Raw genomic sequence first — 25,731 nt, forward strand, 5'->3', positions numbered from 1 at the left:
CAAGAATAAGAAATGAGTAATGGTTCTGGATTTAGGGATTGAGAAGTCAGTGGGACCTCAGATAGAAGAATTTCACAGACAGCAGAGTCAGGCGTGTTGGACCCACTCCCTTTATAGCTCCTGAGAAGTGGCTGTGGCCTTCCCTGTAGGCAAGCACAAACCCCTCTCTCACCAAGCAGTACCAGCTCCCACCTGCCGGCTCAGCTCAAGGCACCTGCTGGCCACTGCTGTGCTCCATCCAGCGAGCCACCCTGGTGCAGGTGGCCAAAGCAGACCAGCGTTTGCAATGTGGGCCCACGAGTGGAAGGCACCACACTGCCAGGCCAGGCAACAGTCTTCCTAGATTACCAAAAAGTTGGGCTTGGAGATGCATCATTTCAGTTTTAAATGCAGAACAAAGAACTAAAATGTGCCACATGTCACTTTATTTTCTAAAATGTATTTCTATCTGCCCGACTTCTCCAGCAATAAAATCATTTTGGCACAACACTCATCTCACACAAATGAAAATATAATCCAAGAAAATGGCACTGTAGAAGCTTTAAGCCAAACAAATGCTTGAGAGTACCTTGTTTAAATTAAGTTGTCATGCTATTTAGTTTTGTATAGTAATGGAGCTCTGCGTTGTGCAATGATGCATGTTTTGGAAGAGACAGACTGGGAGGTGGGAAAGGAAGAGGGGTTCGTGCTGCCTACCTGCAAGCTAGGGAGTCAGGAGGTGAGGAAAGGGAGGCGATGAGAAGATGCACTGTCATGGGAAGTTTAGACATGAAATGAGAGCTACAATGCAGCGGCTTGAGATGGAAGGCTGAGACAGACATAGTGACCTGGGCGGAGAGGAGGATGCGCCAGGTGAAAAACATCAGACTGAGGGCAAGTCTGCATCCTGACCATGAGGCCTCCAGCGCCACTCCTCCTCTCTACCCTGCTCCCAGGACTGTGGCAGCCAGGCATGCCCTGGCAGGACACTTGAGAACTTTCTAGAGAATACGAACTGCACCGGCGGAAAGACCTACAGAAACTGACATCTGGGAGACCTCTGATGAAACAGCCCAGTCTGCCACAGGGTTACCCGACAGTGATGCCCTCCTGCCAACCACCACTCTGCACATAGAACTTCCAACCAGCATTTCAGAGCCTCATTACTAAACACTAAGGAACGACCAAGGACTATAAGACAGCACTGAAGGACGCTTGCAGCAATTATCACAGAGAACAAAACAGGATACAACAGAATAAAGAAGCCTGGAAAACCAGATGATGTAGACAGCAAAGGAAAACATCAAAAGAAAATAAAACCTCTATAATTTACAGGTTGAAGGAGTCAAAAGGAGATATGATATTCATAAAACAAGAACAAGATATGCTTTTAAAATTAACAGAGAACAACAAAGGGCTCTTGGAAATTAATGGGCAAAACAAAAAAATTCAGTTAAAAGGTTGTAAATAGGGAGGAACTCTCCCATAAAGTAGGAAGGGAAAAAGGAATAAATTGTAAGGAAGATTAGAAATACAAGAGGAGGTTCAAACCAGGCACCCCACCATCACACTAGCCAGAAATCAAGAAAATTTAAAAAATAAAGCAAACCAAAAAAGACCGAGAAAACAAAGGAGAAGAAACCGTCACAGAAATTGCTGAAAATTCCAGATGGAAAGGGCCCCTGCTTGCCTGTCTTCATGATGAGTCATATTCAACTCTTTGAGTGTCCAATTAATAAAAAATTTCATTATATTAATTGTAAAACTCAGGGTAAAGGGGAGATCCTAAGCACTCTGAGGAGAAGAAACAGGTTACCAAGAGCAGAAATCAGAATAGCACCAACCTCCGAGATGTCACTGAAGGATAGAAGGTAGAGCAACGACTGCAAAATTCGAAGACTGTGATTCACATTTACGTCCCCATATGAAGCAATTCTCTGGCAATTCAGCTCTGTGTCCTACATGCAATTTGATTCTGACACTGTCTACCCAGAGAGCGTCATATCCGACAACTCAGGGCTCCGTCCTACAAGACTGCCTCCTCCCCTTCAGGTGGCCCTCCCAAGTCCAGGCTGTCCCCTGTACTTCTGAGCTACAGCCTATAGGTTGGAGGTTCCAAATATCCCCTCCTTGGGTTCAGTTAATTTGCTAGAGTGACTCACAGGACTCAGAGAAACAGGTTTCTTACTATATCACCGGTTTATTACAAAGGGATATAATTCAACAACAGTCAAATGGAAGAGAAGCACAGGGCAGGTATGGAGCGTCCATGCTCTCTGGAAGCCACTCTCTCTTCATCTTCATGTGTTCACCAACCCAGGAGCTCTTTACACCTAGCCCTTTAAGGTTTTTGCAACGGTTTCACTACCCAGGATGGTTGATTAGATCCTTGGTCATTGGTGTTTGAGCTCAATCTCCAACCACTCTTCTCTTCCCTGAGGTGGGGGAAGGAGGGTGACTGAAAGTTCCAACCCCGAAATCACAAGGTTGGCTCCATTGGCAACCAGCCCTCATCCTGAGATGCCTTCCGTAAGTCATCTAATTAACACAAAGACACCTTAGGGTTCTCATCACTGGAAATTCTAAGGTTTTTAGGGGCTCCATGCCAGGAATGAATGAAGACCACATCTATCTACCTATATATCTATCTAATTATAGATCACAGTATTACAAAAGGGAAAATGATTTTCAGCCTAGATTTTTACATCTCCTATCAATCACATGTGAAAGTGGAAAAGTAACATATTCCATCATAGATAAAAGAGGATGACTTGGGATACAGACAACAGGAACCAACAGCTGGGAACAGGGAATGCAAGTACCAGTACAACAGCCATGATCCAGGCCTGAGACCGTCCATCCAGAAGGATGACGAAGAGGGAGTCTCCAAGAGAAAATACAACAAACGGAGCACAGAAGAAAATGCCTGTTAAGTATTTGAAAGTGCTATGTGGAGAACTTTTTAAAATAGTGATAATCACCTAGAAAATCAAGCAAATGAAAAAAAATAGAAGGTATTGGGTTGACTGGTGGCCTGCCAAAAGATGTCCACATCCTACTGCTGGAAACCTGTGAATGTGCCCTTATTTGGAAAGACAAAAGATCTTTTCAGATATAATTAAGGCTCTTGAGATGAGATCATCTTGGATTAGCCAGGTTGGACCTATTTCCAATGACAAGTTGGCCTTACAAGACACATATAGAGCACAGACAAGAGGAGGAGAAGGCCATGTGAAGACAGAGGCAAGATGAGAGTGATATGACCACAAGCCAAGGAACTCCTGCAGCCATCAGGAATGGGAGGAGGCAGGACACGTTCTCCTCCATAGCCTTTGAAGAGTATGCAGCCCTGCTCAATTTCAGATGCTCAGCCTCCAGAGCTGGAGGTGAATACAATCCCACTGTTTTAAGTCACCAAGTTGTAATTTATTAAAGCAGTTCTAGGAAACTAATACATGGAGTAAATTTAATTTTAGGAAAACTTGAAAAATATACAAAAAGCAATCAGAATACACAATGTGACTCAAAATTAATATATTTTATTACATATAAAAATACTAAAAGAAAAAATGACAGGAAAATTTTTTCAGCATATAATAAACATTGTCTAGCATTAACATAAAGCTAAATAAATATTTGCTTTATGTTGAATTAATTGTTAAAGTAGAAGAGCTATAATATTGGGTTAGTAAAAAAGTTCCTTTGACTTTTTCTATAACATCTTACCAAAAAACCCAAACGAACTTTTTGGCCAACCCAATACGTTAAAAGGTAAGACAATCTAAAGGAAAAATAAGAGTACAGACAATGCAAAGATAAAGAAATACAAGTGGCAATTAAAAAATGAATAAAATTATCCTCAGTAATGACTTAAGAAAAATTTTAAAAAGATCACAATTTTTGCCCAACACATGGCAGAAATTTAAAAGACTGAACATATCCAATACTGTCAAGGATATGCGGAAGAACTCTTATATACTGTTACCAGGTGTTCAGAAAGGAACATTATTGCAAGGCCATTCGGTAGAACCTAACAAAATATTCAATGTGCTTCATCTTTGTCCTATGAGTTCTACTGATAAGACTTGATCCTCCAGAAATAATCCTTCAAATTTTGTATAAGGATATTCATGTTGGCAACATGTAATAACAACAAACTGTGAAAACCTAAATATCAATAAATTAATGTTTTATATGGATATGGAATACTCTGCAGGTTTTCTAAAAGAACAAGGGAATCCTAAATGTATTGCCATTGCAGGGTGTCTGTGATATATTATTGGGTGGGAAAGGAAGTGCAGCAAAGCAATATAGAATTACATTTTTACAAAGAACTATATTTACATGTTTCTGTATGTAAACATGTGCATACACACTTGTACACGTATAGAAAATAGACTGGAAAGATATTCACAGTCTCCCTCTGGGAATGGTAGTGGGAGAATGGAGTAAGGGGAAAATATTTTCACTTTCTACTTTATATTTCAAAAATTTTAAAAATTTACAACATAAAAACATTAACTTTGTCTATGAAATAAAAGGAAAAATAAAATTTGACAAGTGTATTTGTTTTCTGATTTTAAAATTAACTACTGTGGTTTTTAAATGTGTCCACAAATCCTTTGACACTTCTCCATTCAAAAGGTAGAAACTAAATCCCCTCCCTTTGAATGAGGGCCAGACTAAGTCACTCACTTCTAACAGTTTGTGGTAAAAGTGCTGCTACGGGATTTCTGAGGCTAGATCATAAAAAGGATGGCTCTCTCGCACGCGCGCGTTCTCACGCGTGTGCTCTCTCTTGCTCATTCTCTCTCTTGTCTGTCCTTGGGGAATCCAGTTACCTCATGACTTGAGGACACTCAAACAGCTCTTTGGAAAGGACCACATGGAGAGGAACTGAGGCCTCCTGCCAGCAACCAATACCAACTTGCCAGCTAGATCCTCCAGCTCCAGCTAAGCTTTAATAAGTCTGCAGTCTCTGAACCTCATGAGAAAACCTGAGCCAGAACCATCAACCAAACCATACCCAAATTCCCAGCCCACAGAAAAGGCAAGAAATAATAAATGCTTATTGTTGCTTTGTGCCACTAAATCTGAGGGTAATCTGTTCAGCAACAATAAATAACAAATACCTACCAATCTCCCTCTGGAAAGCAGAGTGGGGAAATGGATGGTTTTTTGGTTGTTGTTGTGGTTTTTTTTTTTTAAGTTTTACCTTTTTTCTTTATACATTTATGATTGTTTGGCTTTTTAAAATCATTTATATTGAAAACAAGAGAAAGAAATTTAGACATCTAAGCATATTCAAAAAAAACTGTGTTTCCTGGCCTTAAAAATAACACTAGTGAAAAAGGACAAAGTTGGAGGACTGACATTGCCCACCTTCAAGACTCACTATACAGCCATAATAATCCAAAAAGAGTGATACTAGGAAACAGATAAATAGAGCAAGAAAACAGAATAAAGAGCCCAGAAACACATCCATGCAAATATAGTCAACTGATCTTTCGCAAAGGATCAAACACAGTTCAGTGAAGATAGGATAGTCTTTTTAACAAATGGTGCTAGAACGACTGGACATCCACATGCCAAAAAAATTTAGATGCTCAGCTTATACATTCCACAAAAATTAACTCAAAATGGATCACAGACCTAAATGTAAAACACAAAAGTATAAACCTTCTAGAAGATAACATAGAAAATCCAGGTGACCTTGGGTTTAATAGTGAGTTTTTAAATACATCACCCAGAGCATGATCTGAGAAAGGGAAAAACTAACGTTAGACTTCATTACAATTAAAAACATCTGCTCTAGAAAAGGCTCTGTTAAAAGAATGAAAAGACAAGCCACAGACTGGGAAAAATATTTGCAAAATATATATCTGATAAAGGATCCAAAATATACAAAGATGTCTTAAAACTCAATGATAAGAAAACAACCCAAAAAACAGGCAAAAGACACCTCACTGAAGATCATATACAGATGTCAAATGGGCATATGAAAACAGGCTCAATATCATATTCTTGCTGCTGCTGCTGCTGCTAAGTCACTTCAGTCATGTCCGACTCTGTGCGACCCCATAGACGGCAGCCCACCAGGCTCCCCCGTCCCTGGGATTCTCCAGGCAAGAACACTGGAGTGGGTTGCCATTTCCTTCTCCAATGCATGAAAGTGAAAAGTGAAAGTGAAGTCACTCAGTCCTGTCCGACTCCTAGCAACCCCATGGACTGCAGCCCACCAGGCTCCTCTGTCCATGGGATTTTCCAGGCGAGAGTACTGGAGTGGGGTGCCACTGCCTTCTCTGATCATATTCTTAGGGAGCTGCAAATTAAAAAACAATAGATATCAATATGCCCCTCCCAGAATAGCTAAAATCCAAGAAACTGACACCACCAAATGCTGATGAGGATGTGGAACAATAAGAACTCTCATTTGTTGCTAATGTGAATGCAAAACGGTACAGCCACTTTGGAAGACAGTCTGGCAACGTCTTACAAAGGTAAATATAGTCTTACCATATTATCTAGCAACCATGCTCCTAGGTATTTATTCAAATGGGTTTAAACATCATATCTTCATAAAAACCTTCATACAAGTGTCCATAGAAGTCTTATTCATAACTGCCAAAATTGGAAGTGACAAAAATGTCCTTCAATAGGTGAATGAACCAAAAAAAAAAAGAAACCTCAAAACAAACAAATCTGTAGTATACCTATTCAATGGAATATTATTCAGTAATAGAAAGATATGAGCTATCAAGGCACAAAAATACACAGAGAAACTTTGAATGCTTAGTGTAAAAAGGCAGGCTGAAAAAGCTGCATCCTGTATGATTTCAACTGTATGGTACTCTGGGAGAGGCAAAATACAGAGGTACTGAAAAGATCAGTGAGTTCATCAGGTTGCCAGGAATTCAGGAGTAGAGATAGGAAGGAAATGAAATAGAGGGAAAATTTCAGGCATTAAAACTATTATGTATGATACTGTAATGATGCATGCATGCATGCATGTGTGCAAAGTCACTACAGTATGTCCAGCTCTTTGTGACCCAGTGGACTATAGACCTCCAGGCTACTCTGTCCATGAGATTCTCCAGGTAAGAATACTGGAGTGAGTTGCCGTGCCCTCCTCATAATGAGGGATACATACCAATATATATTTGTCAAAACCTATAGAACTATAAACACAAAGGATGAACCCTCATCTCACTATTGGTTCACCAGTGATGACAAACATGCGGGTGCAGGGTGTCATAGGGGAAACGGGTAGGGAAAGGAGACAGAAAGGATATGGGGACTTCTGCTGCATTGCGTAGTACGCATGCTCAGTTGTGTCCGACCCTGTAATCCCATGGACAGAAGCCTGCTCAGCTTCTCTGTCCATGGAATTTTCCAGACAAGAATACTAGAGTGGGTTGCCATTTCCTCCTCCAGGGGATCTTCCCAACCCACGGATCAAACCCATGTCTACTGCGGCTCTTGCATTGGCAGGTAGATTCTTTACCCCTGAGCCACTTGGTAATCCAGGGACTTCTGAACCATGTGCTAATTTTCTATAAACCTAAAACTGCTCTAAAAACTAAAGTCTATTTTTTTTTAAGTAGCACTAACTAATTGAAGGGAAAGTTGAAATAAGATAATGCAGCCACCTACAACCTCAGCAGAAAGACGACCGCTGTTAACACCTGGGCTTAGTTCCCTCCAGTCGCTTTTCCAGTTTTGGGTTTTGTTGTTGTTTTTTTTTTTAATGTCTATGCGTACATCATTTTTTATTTTTTTAAAAGAGTTGAAATCATTCTGCGAAATCCATTCTGAAGGTTTATGGTCTAGTTTCAGTTTAGATTTTTAACTGCAAAGAAAGCAGCCCATATAAAACACTAGTGATACCAAAAACAGATTCTAGAGGGGCCAGTTGCTATGGGAATGATTGAAAATAAATTTCATTTCACACTACACCCTGGTAATGTACTGACCAGAAGGAAAGAGAAATATCGGGAGTAAGTCAGAAGGGTAGCCAAGAAAACTTCTAATCAGGAAGGCAAATACTTCAGCCTACTGAAGTTGCAAAGAAGCCAGTAACATCACTTTGCAATTTAACTACTTATGCTCTTTCAGCAACCATGTCAATGCGGGGAAAGGACCCAGGCAAATCGGCTGGAATACATTCTCTCTCTTCACTGACAGTTTGATGGCCAAACAGCCAGCAGGTCTCTCTCAGGATGTGGGCTGTCTCAGCAGCGTGGTGCAAAGCCAGGAAAAAAAAAAAAATCACTTCTTCTCTCCAAAGGAGATGCTGCAAATGTGCAGGAAGCTGCAAAGCTAGAGGTGATCAGTCTGGACACCGCATTGGCCCTCAGCACTGGAGTGGGCCCTGCGTGTCCCACACTGTACAGGGGTTAACATTTTAGATGCTGGATCATGGGGCAGTCTGGAGGTTCTGGGGGATGGACCAGGAGGTCAGAGGGTAGGGGGCATTCCAGGAGCTCAGGCGAGTGACTATTTTCCCACAAATGAATCTTAACATATGAAAAAGCAAAAGGCTAGATCAGGGTGTTCTAACCGATTTCTCACCTGCCCACAACCAACACTTTTATGAGAGACAAGACTGTTTAGAATACACCCCAGGGCAGCCTTGAAGGGAAAAAGCAGAGCCAATACCACAGACAGACTGTGGTACTGTTCCCATCTCGGGGAAGAGCACAGCTTTACCATCAAACAGATCCATTTCATACTCAGCTCTGCCAAGTGTTACTATAAACTATATAATCCCCACTTTCCTCATCTGTAAAAGGAGTGTAATGGTTTCTCCTCCATGAGTTTATGATAATGAGATAAGCCCTGGGAGGTGCTAGCCAAAATGCCTGGCACAGAAGTGCTCATATGATATAGTGCCATCGCCGCCACCACCATTAGAGATGGCTGGTCTGTGCTCCTGATTTCTTTCCTTTTTCTTTGTTAACATAGCTAGGGGTTCCATCACCCTCTCTCTGTCCATATTTCAACACAGATGTCCAGTCACTATCACTGTAAAATACAAAGTCCCCAAAGTGTGAAATATCAGGCAGTTATCTTTTTCCTACAGCATCCCAGGAATGGTTCTGTATTCTAGAGAGAAACAAAGACTTCTGACGCCAAACCATCCCAAATCACAAAGCTACTGATACAGTTATGGACATTTTGGGTAACAGACTCTAACTCAAACATAGGAGCTAGGATTAGAGTTGCCAGGCATCATCAAGGCTGCAGAAAACCCAGGATTAAACAGTGATTGATTGGTTACCAACATATGACACCATTTCCAAATGGTGCAAAAGAATATCCAGCTGTTTGCTTTCTTTCTTTAAGCTAAGGATTCATATTTTTGTTTTTAAAAAATCAATATTGAAAACTATAATCAAACATACATCTGTCTGCATTTCCCAGAAATGACAATTGTTAACATTTGTTATGTTCGCATCAAGTCCTTTAAAAAAAAAAAAATAATAGGACAGATAAAATTAAAATCTATTACCTTCCCTATGCCCAAATCTGTTTATCTACAATTCCTATCAAGAATTTATCTTTGTCTAATCCAGTTCTACTTTATTCTTTCCCTTATCGAAAATTTTTTTCTAACAGAAAGCAAATTAAAAAAAAAACAATGTACAAGGGAAGATGTCTATGTGAAGAGAAGCTGCACCAGGACACACTCTCACCTGCTCCAGGCACAGGACACGCTCACTGCAGGCAAAGGGTATCAGGGTCACTGTGCATACTCAGACCTACCAACATCTAGGAAGCAGAGCAGACCCGCCTAAGGCCTGTGACTGAACACCCAAAGGCTTACCTGGGTCCAGGTGTGTGAAAGAGCCCACCACAAAGTCCAGGGTGGACACGGCGAGCAGGAGCAGCAGCAGCAGCTGGAGGCGGATTATCCATTTGACACCTGCTAGGTTAATCCCCAGCAAGGCCAGAAGCACGGCGACTGAAATTCCTCGCACGGCCCAGATATTCCTGAGACTCAGAAGATCTGAGACGGATTCAGCGAAGCCGGTGATGTACATGGCACCTGCAACACACTGACAGGCATCTCCAGGTAGGAAGAGTCACCAAGAAAAAAAAAAAAGCCTCAGGGCTGCCCAGCACTGAGGACCCTGCTCACCTTCGGAATTCAACACCCAGAAAGCATCAAGGGGGTTAAACGAGCCCTTCTTCCCCAGGAGCCCTTCCTGGGGCCCCTTCCTTCCTGCCAACATCTCTCCCACCATCCACAGGGGAGAATGACTATCAGTGGTAACTAACATGGAAAGACTATGGGAGGAAGAAGATGGGGCTTTGGGCCAAAGAGACCTTGAGACTCCCCTGTGAAGAATTAAATAGAGAACACAAACACAGGGTAGAGTGGGGTCCTATCTCAGAGCCTTAGAGGCCACTGAAGCAAACCGCAGTGTTTTCTCTATTTCTTTGAATGTGTTACTATTATTTTTTAAATTACCTAAAATTTAGAAATGAGAAAAAAATGAGCAGCACATTCTTCTAATGTCATATGGAACATTTCATGCAAAAATGGGCTCAATAAAGGACAGAAATGGTATGGACCTAAAAGAAGCAGAAGATATTAAGAACAGATGGTAAGAATACACAGAAGAACTGTACGAAAAAGATCTTCGCGACCCAGATAATTACGATGATGTGATCACTCACCTAGAGCCAGACATCCTGGAATGTGAAGTCAAGTGGGCCTTAGAAAGCATCACTACAAATAAAGCTAGTGGAGGTGATGGAATTTCAGTTGAGGTCTTTCAAATCCTGAAAGATGATGCTGTGAAAGTGCTCCACTCAATATACCAGCAAATTTGGAAAACTCAGCAGTGGCCACAGGACTGGAAAAGGTCAGTTTTCATTCCAATCCCAAAGAAAGGCAATGCCAAAGAATGCTCAAACTACCGCACAATTGCACTCATCTCACACGCTAGTAAAGTAATGCTCAAAATTCTCCAAGCCAGGCTTCAGCAATACATGAACCATGAACTTCCAGATGTTCAAGCTGGTTTTAGAAAAGGCAGAGGAACCAGAGATCAAATTGCCAACATCTGCTGGATCATCGAAAAAGAGAGTCCCAGAAAAACATCTATTTCTGCTTTATTGACTATGCCAAAGCCTTTGACTGTGTGGATCACAATAAACTGTGGAAAATTCTTCAAGAGATGGGAATACCAGACCACCTGACCTGCCTCTTGAGAAACCTATATGCAGGTCAGAAAGCAACAGTTAGAACATGGAACAACAGACTGGTTCCAAATAGGAAAGGGAATACGTCAAGGCTGTATATTGTCATCCTGCTTATTTAACTTATATGCAGAATACATCATGAGAAACGCTGGGCTGGAAGAAGCACAAGCTGGAATCAAGATTGCCAGGAGAAATATCAATAACCTCAGGTATGCAAATGACACCACCCTTATGGCAGAAAGTGAAGAGGAACTAAAAAGCCTCTTGATGAAAGTGAAAGAGGAGAGTGAAAAAGTTGGCTTAAAGCTCAGCATTCAGAAAACTAAGATCATGGCATCTGGTCCCATCACTTCATGGCAAATAGATGGGGAAACAGTGGAAACACTATCAAACTTTATTTTGGGGTGCTCCAGAGTCACTGCATATGGTGATTGCAGCCATGAAATTAAAAGACGCTTACTCCTTGGAAGGAAAGTTATGACCAACCTAGACAGCATATTGAAAAGCAGAGACATTACTTTGCCAACAAAGGTCCATCTAGTCAAGGCTATGGTTTTTCCAGTGGTCATGTACGGATGTGAGAGTTGGACTGTGAAGAAAGCTGAGGGCCAAAGAATTGATGCCTTTGAACTATGATGTTGAAGATTCTTAAGAGTCCCTTGGACTGCAAGGAGATCCAAACAGTCCATCCTAAAGGAGATCAGTCCTGGGTGTTCACTGGAGGGACTGATGCTAAAGCTGAAACTCCAATACTTCGGCCATCTCATGCGAAGAGTTGACTCGTTGGAAAAGACCCTGATGCTGGGAGGGATTGGGGGCAGAAGGAGAAGGGGGTGACTGAGGATGAGATGGCTGGATGGCATCACCGACTCGATGGACATGAGTTTGAGCGAATGCAGGAAGTTGGTGATGGACAGGGAGGCCTGGCGTGCTGTGATTCATGGGATCGCAGAGTCGGATATGACTGAGCGACTGAACTGAACTGAGTGTTAAATAGATAATGGTACTGTCACTGGAAATTTGCAACACAAGTTATAAATAAATATTCTTGAAACTGAAGAGATTTACTTTTAGGGGAAAGTTTTGACAGCTCAAAAATCATCTTCTCAAAAACCTAAGGATTTGAGGGTAAGAGGTAAAAGTAACTATGGAATGTAGGTAAAGAATCAGAGATTTCATATTTGGTATGTGGAGGAGCTGATAAGTAATGTTTTTGTTTGGGAAGTATAGAAAAAGTATAATTACAGCTTCTAAAAGCAGATAGTAACTACCCAAAGAATGAAAAGCATAGTAGAACTTCCAAATCAACAAGGAGGAAAATAGAACAGAAATAAATTTAAGCCATGTTGGCAAAATAAGGAGCAATTTTTTAAATTTCAAATTATCTAGAAAGCAATAAAACAGATTTATTCTAAAACTTGAGAAGCACATTAATGCTGCATTCAGAAGGGGGAAAACTATAACTCCTATTTTCTTTAATAGTTTAAAAATACATTAACAAAGTATTAAGAAGTGATTTTAAAAATCAATATAAATACAAAGATAGAAGAAATATTTAATAAAAGGATACGTGAAGTTAATAAAATGAAAGGAAAAAACAAAAGGTATACAAAGAACAAAGCTGATTTTTTCTTTCTTGAGATCAATAAAATACATAAACACCTGACAGCCTGATTAAGAAGAGAAAGTACAAAAATATAGACTTTTAGAAGTGACAAAAGGAATAAAACTACTCTTACATAAGAGAGTAAACAATGAATAGAGAATGAATGTACCATGAATTACAGTACACCCATATCATACAATACTAAGCAACTAGCTTAAAAGCATGACTTCAAGGCATTGACCTAGCAGAATGTCAATGACTTCTTGTTCAGCGATAAATACAAGTCATAGAATAGGTTATGAAATTTGTCCCCATCTTTGTAAAAACAAGCAAGTGCTTCAAACATCCATAAATTCATGTCAGTGGACACAGGGAAGGTGCTGAACAGGACACTTGGTGTTCACACTGGTTACCACAGGAGGGGAAGGAAATGACCTTTTCATCTCCATTATCTCTGATATGCTAACTGTTACAATGCACATCATTTTGCACTTTTAAAGAAATTTTATCAAGGAAAATAAGAACAAACACATTTAGAGTTTTATTCTGTTTATGCAAAAACTGCATCTGGGCACAGTGTCTCTAGGACACAAGGCTCCCCCATGGCCCGACCCCTGCCAGCGAGCTCAGGCCTGGCCTGGGCTCCCCTAGGGAGAGGTATGGACAACGGCGGCTGCCAGCCCTTGCCCAGAGCAATCCAACCACCTCAGACACGGTCTACCCTCCAACCGTGAAGCTCCTCTTCACTAGAAAATATCCCTTTCGATTTATTTAATGTGTAAATCTCCCCAGAATTTACTATATTAAAAAATTTTTTTATCTCCTCTCAAAGTTTAGAATCACAAGCATTCCTTTTTCTCTTTGGTCCTCTATGGAGAACTCCTAACCCTCTGACACAGGAACCAGAGGGTGTCACCCACTATATTTTCAGGGTGTAACACTTCCCTTTGAAAGCATTTGTTTTTTTTTTTTTTTTTAATTGCATTTTCACAATCATAGGCATTTTCCTTTCCAGAAAGAAAATCTACATAGAAGACAGAGCTGTCCTTCCACAACCCTCCTCTTCTCACATGAAAGCCTTAGTTTAAGGTCTGAGTTGGTAGGCTATATGTCTTACAGATGTGTTGGCCCCCACATCACAAACCCCAGGCCTGTACTGGGTCCGGGAAAGCTTCCTGTCCTCCATTGTTTTTAGAGTCTAGTGAGCAGCAGGTAAGCCATGAATAAATGTTTTTAGACAGGACAGTGCAAGCTGAAGGGGGATATTCTGTGTCCAGGGCAAGCGGTCCTGAGGAAGCACTCGGGTGAGTAGGACACGGAGCAAGGAGGGACCCCAGTTCATCACTTCCTCCACACACAACAGGCCTGGCACCAGTGTCTCAGAGAGATGAACGGGGAAGGGTCTGGAAGGATGCAAAGCAATGGAAAGTTTCGTAAGCTTAAAAAAAATCATTATTTTAAGTGTCTGTATCTTCTTAATGTTGATGCTCTGGGGCAAGGGCCAGCAAATTCTGGCACTCTGGCCAAATCCTGCTGCTGCCTGTTTGGGGAATAAAGCTTAACTGGCACACAGCCATGCCCACTTCAAACTGTCTATGGCTTCTTTCACACTTATATAGCAGAGCTGAGTCACTGTGAAAGGAACCTAGGACACTCTCACAAAAAACTAAAATATTGACTATCTGGCCCGTTTTAGAAGAAGTTTGATGATCCTGCTCCAGGGCACAACAAGCCATCTCCTCAGTTCAGTTCAGTCACTCAGTCATGTCCAACTCTTTGAGATCCCACTGCTGTATGCCAGGCCTCCCTGTTCATCATCAACTCCCAGAGCTTGCTCAAACTCACGTCTATCAAGTCAGTGATGCCATCGAACCATCTCATCCTCTGTCGTCCCCTTCTCCTCCTGTCCTCAATCTTTCCCAGCATCAGGGTCTTTCCCAATGAGTCAGTTCTTTGCATCAGGTGGCCAAAGTATTGGAGTTTCAACTTCAACATCAGTCTTTCCAATGAATATTCAGGATTGATTTCCTTTAGGATTGATTGGTTTGATCTCCTTGCAGTCCAAGGGACCCTCAAGACTCTTCTCCAACACCACAATTCAAAACCATCAGTTCTTCAGCGCTCAGCTTTCCTTATAATCCAAATCTCACATCCATACATGACTACTGGAAAAACCATAGCTTTGACTAGATGGACCTTAGTTGACAAAGTAATGTCTCTGCTTTTTAATATGCTGTCTAGGTTGGTCATAGCTTTTCTTCCAAGGAGCAAGTGTCTTTTAATTTCATGGCTGCAGTCACCATCTGCAGTGATTTTGGAGCCCAAGAAAATAAAGTCTTTCACTATTTCCATTGTTTCCCCATCTATTTGCCATGAAGTGATGGGACTGGATGCCATGATCTTAGTTTGAGTTTTAAGCCAACTTTTTGCTCTGCTCTTTTACTTTCATCAAGAGGCTCTTTAGTTCTTCTTCGCTTTCTGCCATAAGGGTGGAATCATCTGCATATCTGAAGTTATTGATATTTCTCCTGGCAATCTTGATTCCAGCTTGTGCTTCATCCAGCCTGGCATTTCCCATGATGTACTCTGCATATAAGTTAAATAAGCAGGGTGACAATATACAACCTTGACATACTCCTTTCTCTATTTGGAACCAGTATGTTGTTCCATGCCCAGCTCTAACTGTTGCTTCTTGACCTGCATACAGATTTCTCAGGAGGCAGGTAAGGTGGTCTGGTATTCCTATCTCTTGAAGAATTTTCCAGTTTGTTGTGATCCACACAGTCAAAGGCTTTGGCATAGTAAATAAAGCAGAAGTAATTGCCATCTCCTCTGGCAATTACTAAAAATACATAAGGGCATGCATGCCATGGGATGAGAGGATTAGGGGTTAATAAGAACCAAAGCTATGGGTTTTCCAGTAGTCATGTATGGATGTGAGAGTTGGACCATAAAGAAAACTGAGCACCAAAGAATTGATGCTTTTGAATTGTGGTGTTGGAGAAGACCCTTGAGAGTACCTTGGACTGAAAGAACATCAAACCAGTCAATCCTAAAGGAAATCAATCCTGAATATTCATTGGAAGGACTGACGTTGAAGCTAAAGCTCTAATATTTTGGGCACCTGATGTGAAGAACCGACTCACTGGAAAAGTCAGTCACCCTGATGCTGGGAAAGACTGAAGACAGGAGGAGAAGGGGCCGACAGAGGATGAGATGGTTGGATGGCATCATCGAATCAATGGACATGAGTTTGAGTAAACTCTGGGAGTTGGTGATGGACAGGGAGGCCTGGTGTGCTGCAGTCCATGGGGTCGCAAAGAGTTAGACGCGACTTAGCAACTGAAATGAAGAACCAGGAATGAGGACCCTCAGAAACCCTAATCACTCTCTGGAAGAAAAAGATCTCAAATCAATGACCTAACCTTCCACCTTAAGAAACTAGAAAAAGAAGAGTGAACTAAACCCAGAGCAAACAAAAGGAAAGAACTAATAGAAATTGGAGCAGAAATAAATGAAACAGAGGTCAGAAAAAGAATAGAAAAGAAGCAACAAAACCAAAAATTGCTTCTTTGCAGACAAACCTTCAACTAGACTGACCAACAAAAGAGGAAGACTCAAATGATTAAAATCAGGAATGAGAGGGAGACCACTGCTGTCAATCTTACAAAAACAAAAGATTATCAGGGAACCTATGAGCGATTATATGCCAAAACATTAGATAACCTAGATAAAAAGGACAAATTCCTAGAAAGATATAAACTACCAAAACTCAAGAAGAAACAGAAGGTCAGAATATGCCTATGTAAGTAAAGAGACTGAATTAGCAATCAAAAACTTCCTACAAAGAAAAGCCCAGGACTAGAAGGTTTCACCACCAAAGTCTCCCAAATGTTTAAAGAAGAATTAACACCAATCCTTCATAAACTCATCCCAGAAATAGAAGAGGTGGGAACACTTCCCAACTCATTCTGTGAGGCTAGTATGATCAGGACACCCAAACTAGACAACAGTATCACAAGAAAACTACAGATCAATAGCCTTCATAATACAGAGGCAAAAATCCTCAGCAAAATGCTAGCGCACTGTATCTAGCAGCATACGAAAACAGCCGCATCCTGATCAGAGAGCCCAGCCCAGGTCAGGCAGAGAAGCAGCAGGGGCGTGGTGAGGACGCGGACCAGAGGGGCACGGATGTTTCTGGCTGGGTCCCAAACCAACAGAAAGCAAGCAAGCAAGGCTGTCAGTGCGATGGCTTTTCAAGAGGGGCTGCCTGCCCTCGGAAAACATCTTTGTGATCACTTTTCCTCCCAAGTCAGTGCACATTCAGGAGACTTCCTCTCTTTGGGGGTGGGGGGCAGGGTGGGGGGCATGAGCAGGGAGGGCTTCCTGTCCAGTAGCACCGGTCCCCTGTCTGTGGTGTCTGCTTCAAGAGCTGAGCTTTCTGTCTACCCCAGGAAGCAGGGGACTTCTGTTTGTTCCTCTTGCAGCCTGCCTGACTATAAAACAAAGTAAAAAAAAAAATCAGTATATAAATCCCCGGGATAATAAAGTAAACTGACTGTTTATTGCTCACCTCCCAAACTACCCTGCTTAAAGACATTTCTCCATAAAGGCAAGGGGTTTTTAAGAGTGCACTGACCATGTGTCTGCCTTCCACGCATCTGTCCTATACACACACACACACACACACACACACACACACACACACAGCTTCGTGCTGTTGGAGAATCAGATGTATTTTTGCTACAATATCCTGCCCCTGCTGCTTACAAACAAAAGGAATGGACCGATGCTTTCTTTGAGGAGACTCTTGTACTCTTACTTAGACAGATTCTTTTCTTTAAACTATTTTTTCAGCCACCCACCACCCTTTGCACCATCATTAAAGCCTTTTTCAGTCCAAGAAGTCCTCACAAAGACCTGCTTCTTAATGTCTGCACTTGTTTCCTCAGCACTAGGTCACCATCTCTGTGTTTTAGCTAAACACGCTTCAGTACTTCTCTCTCCTCAGTGGTTTTCTGAGGGCCTCCGTCCACCCCGGTGAGGGGCCCCCTCATTAGTATTCTCCTTCTCGAACAGGGCGTCCACACAGGGGCTTTCAGCCTCCCTCTTGAGGCCGTCAAGCCATCAATGAGCCTAGAGCTCCGGTTCATTTGAGAACTGTCTGCTTCTAGGGAAGTCCCTGGCACAGGCGGAATGTCCCCTTTTCAGTGTAAAAGTGCCCCAGGGACTAGGCCACCCAGCTGCCATTCGGGCTCCAGCCACTGCTGTGCACCCCCTCCCCAGAACAGGCTGTAAGGATGGTCCTAGCCCACACCTCCCTGCTCCCTGGCAGCAGCAGGACTCCAGAGGCAGAGGTAGTGGAGGAGGAGGCTTGGAGACCAAGGATCAGGGCCCTGGACCAGAGCCCAGCTCCGTCCTGAGCTCCCTCAACCACCCACTTGCCTCTCAGGTCAGCGGTGGGGGGAAGGGGGCAAGTGGAACGTGGATGAGAAGGTGGCGGCAGACGGCAAGTCGAGAGAAGCCATTCCACAGGTCGGCAGCCTCACCTGTCCAAACACGTACAGCAGCCCGATGGTGCCTCCTGTCTGCCCACCAAGGACCGCAGCGATCATGGAGTACACGCCACCGCTGCCCACGCCGCAGTGCTCCCCAACCCCGATGCCGGATAGCACGGTGACCAGGGCCACCAGGGCGACGAAGGACACCAGAAACATGCCCATAAGCACGCCTGTGTTTCCCTGCAGGGGGGAAAGCAAGCAGTCAGTTCAGAGTCAGGGCACAGCGGGAGCACTGACCACCACCCCCATGTCCTCACAGGTGAGCCCGCTGGGAAAAGGCAGAGGCGGCACCACAGGGGTGAGGCCTGGGAGAGATTCCGATGAGCCGGGTGTTCTCACAGCAAACACTAAGAGACTTCCAAGCCCTGACAAGTCAAGTCAAAGCCACTTCCTACCCCCACGAGGCCCCTCCTGGCCTGTCCTCTCCCCTTCCCCACCCTCCCATCCCTCAGCTGACAACTCCCCCACAGACACACTGGGTGCCCCAGTGGTGATCTCACTGCTCCCTCACCTCCACCCTCCCACCCATGAGGCTCCCGCCTGGAATGCCTTCCTGCCCACTCCTCTTCCCTCACAAGTTGACTCCAGTGCATCCTTCAAGACAGGGTCCATTTCCTTCTCCAAGAAGCTGTCCCCATACCGCTTCCTCTGGACTCCAGCAGTACTCAGGGCTTAGTGCCCATCCCAGCACTTGTCTTACTGAGTCTGTTTCCAAGCCCATCTTACCTCTGGGCTGTGTACTCCGGGAGAGCAGGATTAGGTTTGGGGAGGGGGTGGTTTCTTTGCCTTCTCCATTTCTCTTTCATCTGTGTGCCCAGTGCACGTCTACTATATCTACTCTCTTCTCACTCTTCTGAAAGTTACTTGCATGTTTAGAAGTTCGATGCTTTGAAAAATTGGTTAATTTATATGAAATACCTTTTATAAATGAGGAAAGAAGCATTGTTGGAGAAGACTCTTGAGAGTCCCTTGGACTGCAAGGAGATCAAACCAGTCAATCTTAAAGGAAATCAACCCCGAATATTCCTTGGAAGGACTGATGGTGAAGCTCCAATACTTTGGCCACCTGATGCAAAGAGCCAACTCATTAGAAAAGACCCTGATGCTGGGAAAGATTGAAGGCAGGCGGAGAAGGGGATGACAGAGGCCAAGATGGTTGGATAATATCACCGACTCAGTGGACAAGAGTTTGAGCAAACACTGGGAGATGGCGAATGACAAGGAAGCCTGGTGTGCTGCAATCCACCGGGTCGCAAAGGGTTGGATACAACTGAGCGACTGAACCACAACAAAAGCAGTGTGGGGGTGGATTTTCAGCTGAGAGTAATGCCATACCAAGCAAAACTGATTCTATTAATAGAGAAGGGGAAAAAATGGACTTAAAGTTTGTCACAGTAAACTACAGGGTACCTAAGGGATTAGGTTTCATTCTGTTATGTTTTATTCAGGAAGTTACTTATTTTGTTGATTTTATATTTTTAATGAACTTATACTATTATCTTCCTTTGTTTTTGTGTTCTTGTCTACATGGGATACTTTTTTAAAAGTCTGTATCAATCTTTCAGTTTTCATACCAAAACTGCCACTATAACATTTTTCAAATTACAAACATGTTGCCAAATTATTCTTTAGAATATTTTCTATTTAAAAATCACTTGGGTATGACCTCTACTTTATGTTATCCCCTAAAAGCTCTACTTTATTTTTGGCATTTCACATGTACCTTTATTTCCATGTTCAAATGTGATTTTTCAGGTAAAACTAATGTCAGAATTGAAAAGGAGAGATCGCTTTAGGGCAAAAGGATGTATTTGTGTGGTGGCAGCCTCAAAGATGGTCCTGGTGGTTCCCACCTGCAGGCATTCACGCCCTTGTGTACCCTTTTTCCCTGAGTGGAGGCTGGATGGTGTGACTCACTTTTAGTGAGCAGAGCCCCACAGAAGTGATGAGATGTCACTTCTGAAATGAGGGTATGAGAAGACCATGCCTTTCATCTTGGGCACCTGCTTCCTCACACTCTCTAGGTTGTTGGCCCTGGGGGAAGCCAGCTGCAGGTACTGAGACAACACTGTGAAGAGGCCAACATAACAAGGCCTGACGACAACCTCATTGTGATCTTAGCAACAGACCCTCTGCCAGTGGAGCCTTCAGCTGAAACTGTAGCCCTGACTGACGGCTCGGCTGCAATCCCATAAGAAAGCCTGAGCCAGAGGCAGCCAGCTAAGTTGCTCATGGATCCCTGAACCACAGTAACAACCAGTTAAATACAAATTTGTGACTTCAAGCTGCTAAGTACTGGAGTAATTTTTTATGCAGCAATAGATCATAACTTATACAAGTTTACTTCACTTGGGGGATGGGGCCAACACTTCTAGATAGCCACTTCTCAAAAAATAATCACCCAGCAGAAAAGTTAAGAGGAGGCCCTACGATTTAAGAATCGAGATAGAGAGAGCCTATCCTTTCCTCCTTCCACTACTCTATAATCATCCCCTGCAGAAGGCAGAGCCCAGGGGCCCAGGCTGTCACTGCCAGGCCTTCTTCCGCCACAGCAGGCAGATGGCTGGGCCTCCCTGGGACACAGGCTGGAGGTGCTGGGGAGAGGGGTGGTACCCAGGAAGGGAAAAAGCCAGAGCTCAATCCCAGAAGCCAGACAATGCCTGCCGGCACAAGGCATCTGAGCTGGAGGCTTTGTGTTTTGTAAGGGCTCCCCTGTAAGTTATGGAGGAGTATGAGAGGCAGGGATTCACACCATCCATATTAGAGAGGTTGCTAAATCTGCTCTAAGCTTTCCACACATTAATAAGAAAACTTTCAGACCCACTTTCAGGCTCTGGTTAAAGGTAGAACCTGAAGCTATGGGCCTGGGTATGGAGGAGAGCAAGAGCTGAGGAAGGGCTGACCTCACCCAGCCTCCTAAGAGGGCTAAGAATCACATATACCCCACTATAGTGAAGCTCTCATCCCCTAGAATTTACAGATGTGACAGTTAATTTTATGTGCCAGCTTGGCTAGATTATAATGACCAGTTTTTTAGTCAAACACTAGTCTAGAAGTTGCTATAAATGTATTTTTAAGATGTGTTTAACATGTACAATCAGTTGACTTTAAGTAAAAGAAATTACATAATATGGGTAGTTCTCACGCAATCAGAAGGCCTTAAGAGCAAAGACTGAGGTTTCCCAAAAAAGAAGGAATTTGGTCTCCAGACTGCAACATATAAATTTCTAAGTTTTCAACTCAAAAACCTGCAACTCAATTCTTACCTGCATCTCACTTAGCCTACAGATTTTGGACTTGCCAGCCCCCATAATCACATGAGCCAAATTCTGACAATAAACACATACACACACCTCTCTCTCTACCTCTGTGAGATGACAGAAAATATATACAGCCATCCCTCAGTATCCCCAAGGGATTAATTATGGGACTGCTCTCAGATACCAAAATCTGTGAATGCTCAGGTTCCATAGTCAGCTCTCCCTAACCAATTTCACATCCACAGATTCAACCAACAGTGGACCATGTAGTACTGTAGTATTTATTGAGAAAAATCCAAGTATAAATGGAGTGTGTGGTTCAAACTTGTATGGTTCAGGGGTCAACTGCATATTGGTCTCTGCACCTGGTTTCTGGAACAAAGTCCCTGAAACTTTGTCATTTCTCCAGTGACAAGGGCACTAGGAACATCTGTCATTCTAATATTAGTGTTTGACCCCATCCCTGAGCCTGGTGGCTCAGATGGTAAAGAATCTGTCTGCAGTACAGGAGACCTGGGTTCAATCCCTGGGTCAGGAAGATCCCCTGGAGAAGGACATGGCACTCCACTCCAGCATTCTTGCCTGGAGAATCCCATGGACAGAGGAGCCTGGCAGCTACAGTCCGTGGGGTCGCCAAGAGTCGAACGCGTCTGAGCGACTACTGGTTTTTCCCTTTCCATCCCTGACCCAGGGCTACTAAAACCCTCGTAAACTCCTAAGGGATAAAAGCCCTAGGAGCATCTCTTGTTCTAACCAGGCAGCTGTGAGTGCGTTCCTGGGTGGGGATTAGTCACCAGAAAGACCAGGCCATGATTAGAAGCTTGGAGTTTCCATCACCACCACCCTCAACATGCACATACACTTCTCTAGAGAGGGGAAAGAGGCTGGAAATGGAATCAATAATGGACCATGTATGCTGAAGTTATACAAATCCCCAAGGTTTGGAGTTCAGAACGTTTCCAAGTAGGTGAACACATCCACATACCAGGGCGGTAATACACTTCAACTCCACGGTGACAGAAGCTCCTGCTCCTAGGACCCTTGCACACCTTGCCCTATGGATCTCTTCATCTGTCTATCAATCTATATCTTTTATCATATCCTTTAATAAGCTAGTAAACCTAAGTGCTTCCCTGAGTTCTGTGAGCTGCTCTGACAAGTGAACTGAATCTGGGGGAGGTGTCAGGGAAACCCCCGAAGCACAGGGGCAACCAAACCTGTGATTGGCAGCTGAAGTGGGTGGGGGCAGCTTCATGGGACTGAGCCCTTAACCTGTGCGATTTGATGCTCTCTCCAGGTATACAGTGTTAGAATTGAGTGAAATTGTAGGACACTCAGCTGGTGTTACAGAATTGCTTGGTGAGGGGAAAAAAACCCCGTATCTGGTGACCAGTAGTGTCAGAAGTGAAGCGAAAGCAAAGAGAATGCACAGAGGACTGTAGGTCTTTACAATTCCCTCTGCCTCTCCAGGCGGGGCATCAGCCAAGTCACAGATCACCAGGACAGCTGGAGAGGGTCACGAACTGGAGGCAAACTTGCCATCAGTCTGCTCTCCCTGACCCACCTCTAGTCCCACCCGAGACGCACCCTGACTTCTGTGCTCTCATTTTTGTAGTTAAATCTGTGGTGAGGCTTTCACATGAACCTCTGTCTGAGGCCCAGGTTCTCAGGATTTGCACTTAAAAAGCAATGCTAGCTACTCCATGTGCTTGATCTTGTTTCCTGTCTCTGGAGCATCTGTGCTTTAGGAATCTGTCGAGCACTCTGTGGAATACCCAAGGGTGACAGAGCTTTCCACGTCCCAGGCCCAGAAGAGGCTCCAGCGCCACCAGCTCATCACTCACCACCAGCCAGCCGGTCCTTAAGAAAAGGACAACCCCAAAAATGTTGATCATGCAGGAGGTGAACACACCGTCCCAGGTCCCGAACAGCACCGGCTCCCATACGAACAGCTGGATCTTCCACCAGGGTTGGGGCTGGGCCAGGGCCTCCTGAAAACAGGGCACACAGCAGTCAACTCAACAGCAGTGGGGGTAGGGAGGGATGCTGGGGGAAGTCAGCTTTAAAGCTCTCCATTTCGCCACGCCACACAGGCCTGTGCACACTGCGATTCCTATGCCCGCATGCAGCGCAGACATGCTGTTCAGCAAACTTTGTTCCCTCTCCTTCTGCCCACTCTGGGGACTGTTTCCTAGCCTCTTTATGGGCGGTGTGGCCACATGACTGAGTTCCAGCCACTGGGATGTGGGTGAGCCTGGGATGCTGGGCTCCAGTTCACACAGTGGTCACGAGCTCTGGGTGATGCCACCCTCCCTCTCAGTCCTCTGTTCCTGGTGGGGAACAGCAGTTCCCAGCAGTTACTAGTCTTTGGGGAACCTTACTTTACTTAGCTTTTTGTTGCTCCCGCCCTTCTAACACTTCTGTAATGAACTCTGTATGTTAAATTCCCTCTGTTTAAAAAACCTAGGGCAGTGTCTGTGTTCCTCACTGAACATGAGCTGAGACAGTGATCCCTAAGTGCCCTTTCACCCCAGACCACAGAAGCCCACGGCATCGTTTGGCAGTTGTCTGGAATGAAGGCTAACAAGTGGTGAAATAGACACTTTGCTCACTTTTCCAATTCAAAAATAACAAAGGCACTTACGGAACACTCAAACAGAAACTCTTTACTAGAAAGACTAAAACTTATGGAAATGATCTTAAAATCAGTAGCCACTCATACTAGGAACTGCTTCTGCATAGGTTTGGTAATTAAATTCAAACATCACTAGAGTCCTCCAATGGCCTCCAATTGCCACAACAGTGATGAGTGATTCTCACCTGGGGACCGGGGGAAGAGGCACCCAGTCAAGACCCACTGTGAGCAGTAAGCCTGACTGGTGCATGTACGTGAGCTGTAACTTCAGAGAGAAAGCAGGAAAGTCAAGCGACAGGGAAATCGGAGGTCCAGAGTCAGGGGCAGGGCCCCTGAACATTTGAGCACAGTGGGTGTGCCTATGATCTAGGACCAAGCCCAGCATCCAGCTATACTCAGTTAAAACGGAAGGAGAGGATACCAGCTTCCTGCCTTGTATTGTGCACCGACAGAGGAAGAAAGGGCCTCGAATAATCATCAGGGACATCAATGAAGCCACACGGGACAGATGGGCCGGGGGACTCCTTGGAGTCTCTGACAGTCCCTGACACCAGCTGGAACGCCTTTCATCTCTGTGTATTTCTGTTCATGTCTTTAGCAAACTACTAATGAGCAATCTCCTGAAAGTCAATAAACATGAGAACAGTGATCATGGTTCAGAGTGAAGACCATGCCAACCTATGCTTGTCTTCAAACAAATGGTACTGAGGGACCTTGGGGTAAGTATAATAAGACTGCTTTCCAGGATCTTAATCTCAAAACCCAGGACCTGGCCCAACTTCCTGTCTCTGCTTATGTTCACTTCCTCCCATGGCTTGTTGCAGGTCTATTATTTATTAGAAACAGTCATAACAATAGCAACAAGGTGTAATAACTTAGAGAGAGGTTTCAGCTTCCATATCAATTCCCTCCACTGGTGCTCACATCATCCCCGAAGGCAGGCAGGGAGAGGGCCCCTGTCTACAGCCCACTGAGGAAAGAGAGCCCGGGAGAAGAGACACAACTGCCCTAGGTCCACAGCTGGATTGCAGTTCCCCAACCCACACTGCAAAACCCACACCACAGCTCACTGGCTCTTTTCTCTCCTAAATTTCACGCTTTATGATGCAATTTCTAACACCTGGACTTTGCTTAAGTACTGCTGGCTCAGTGGTAAAGAATCTGTCTGCCAATGCAGGAAAGCCCTGGGTTGGGAAGATCTCCTGGAGAAGGAAATGGCAACCCACTCCAGTATTCTCGCCTGAAAAATCCCATGAACAGAAGAGCCTGGTGGGCTACAGTCCATGGGGTCACAAAAGAGCCAGACACGACTTAGTGACTCAACAACAACACCTGCTTTATCCTTAAAATTCCTATTGTGATTCTAGAAACTTTATTCATCATTCATCACAGTCTTCATATTTCCACTCTGAAGGGCTGTTTTGTTTATTTGTTTAGTTACCTAATAGGATATGAAAAGCCTTTCACTCCCCGGAC

At 43.8% G+C, this 25,731-nt stretch overlaps 1 protein-coding gene across 2 annotated transcripts in view; it reads right to left on the reverse strand.

Moving 5' to 3' along the window:
* Window positions 1-25,731, reverse strand: part of SLC12A8 (solute carrier family 12 member 8) — a 149,051-nt gene that overhangs the window by 98,756 nt on the left and 24,564 nt on the right. For both annotated transcript variants that reach the window (XM_027536506.1, XM_027536495.1), the window contains exons 3-5: window positions 23,465-23,611; window positions 18,349-18,540; window positions 9,806-10,037 (exon numbers count right to left, since the gene is read on the reverse strand). In XM_027536506.1, the coding sequence (XP_027392307.1) occupies window positions 9,806-10,037; window positions 18,349-18,540; window positions 23,465-23,611 (571 nt within the window). The remainder of the gene's footprint in view (window positions 1-9,805; window positions 10,038-18,348; window positions 18,541-23,464; window positions 23,612-25,731) is intronic.

The sequence above is a fragment of the Bos indicus x Bos taurus genome, chromosome 1, assembly GCF_003369695.1.
Source record: "Bos indicus x Bos taurus breed Angus x Brahman F1 hybrid chromosome 1, Bos_hybrid_MaternalHap_v2.0, whole genome shotgun sequence".
In the NCBI taxonomy this organism is placed as follows: domain Eukaryota; kingdom Metazoa; phylum Chordata; class Mammalia; order Artiodactyla; family Bovidae; genus Bos; species Bos indicus x Bos taurus.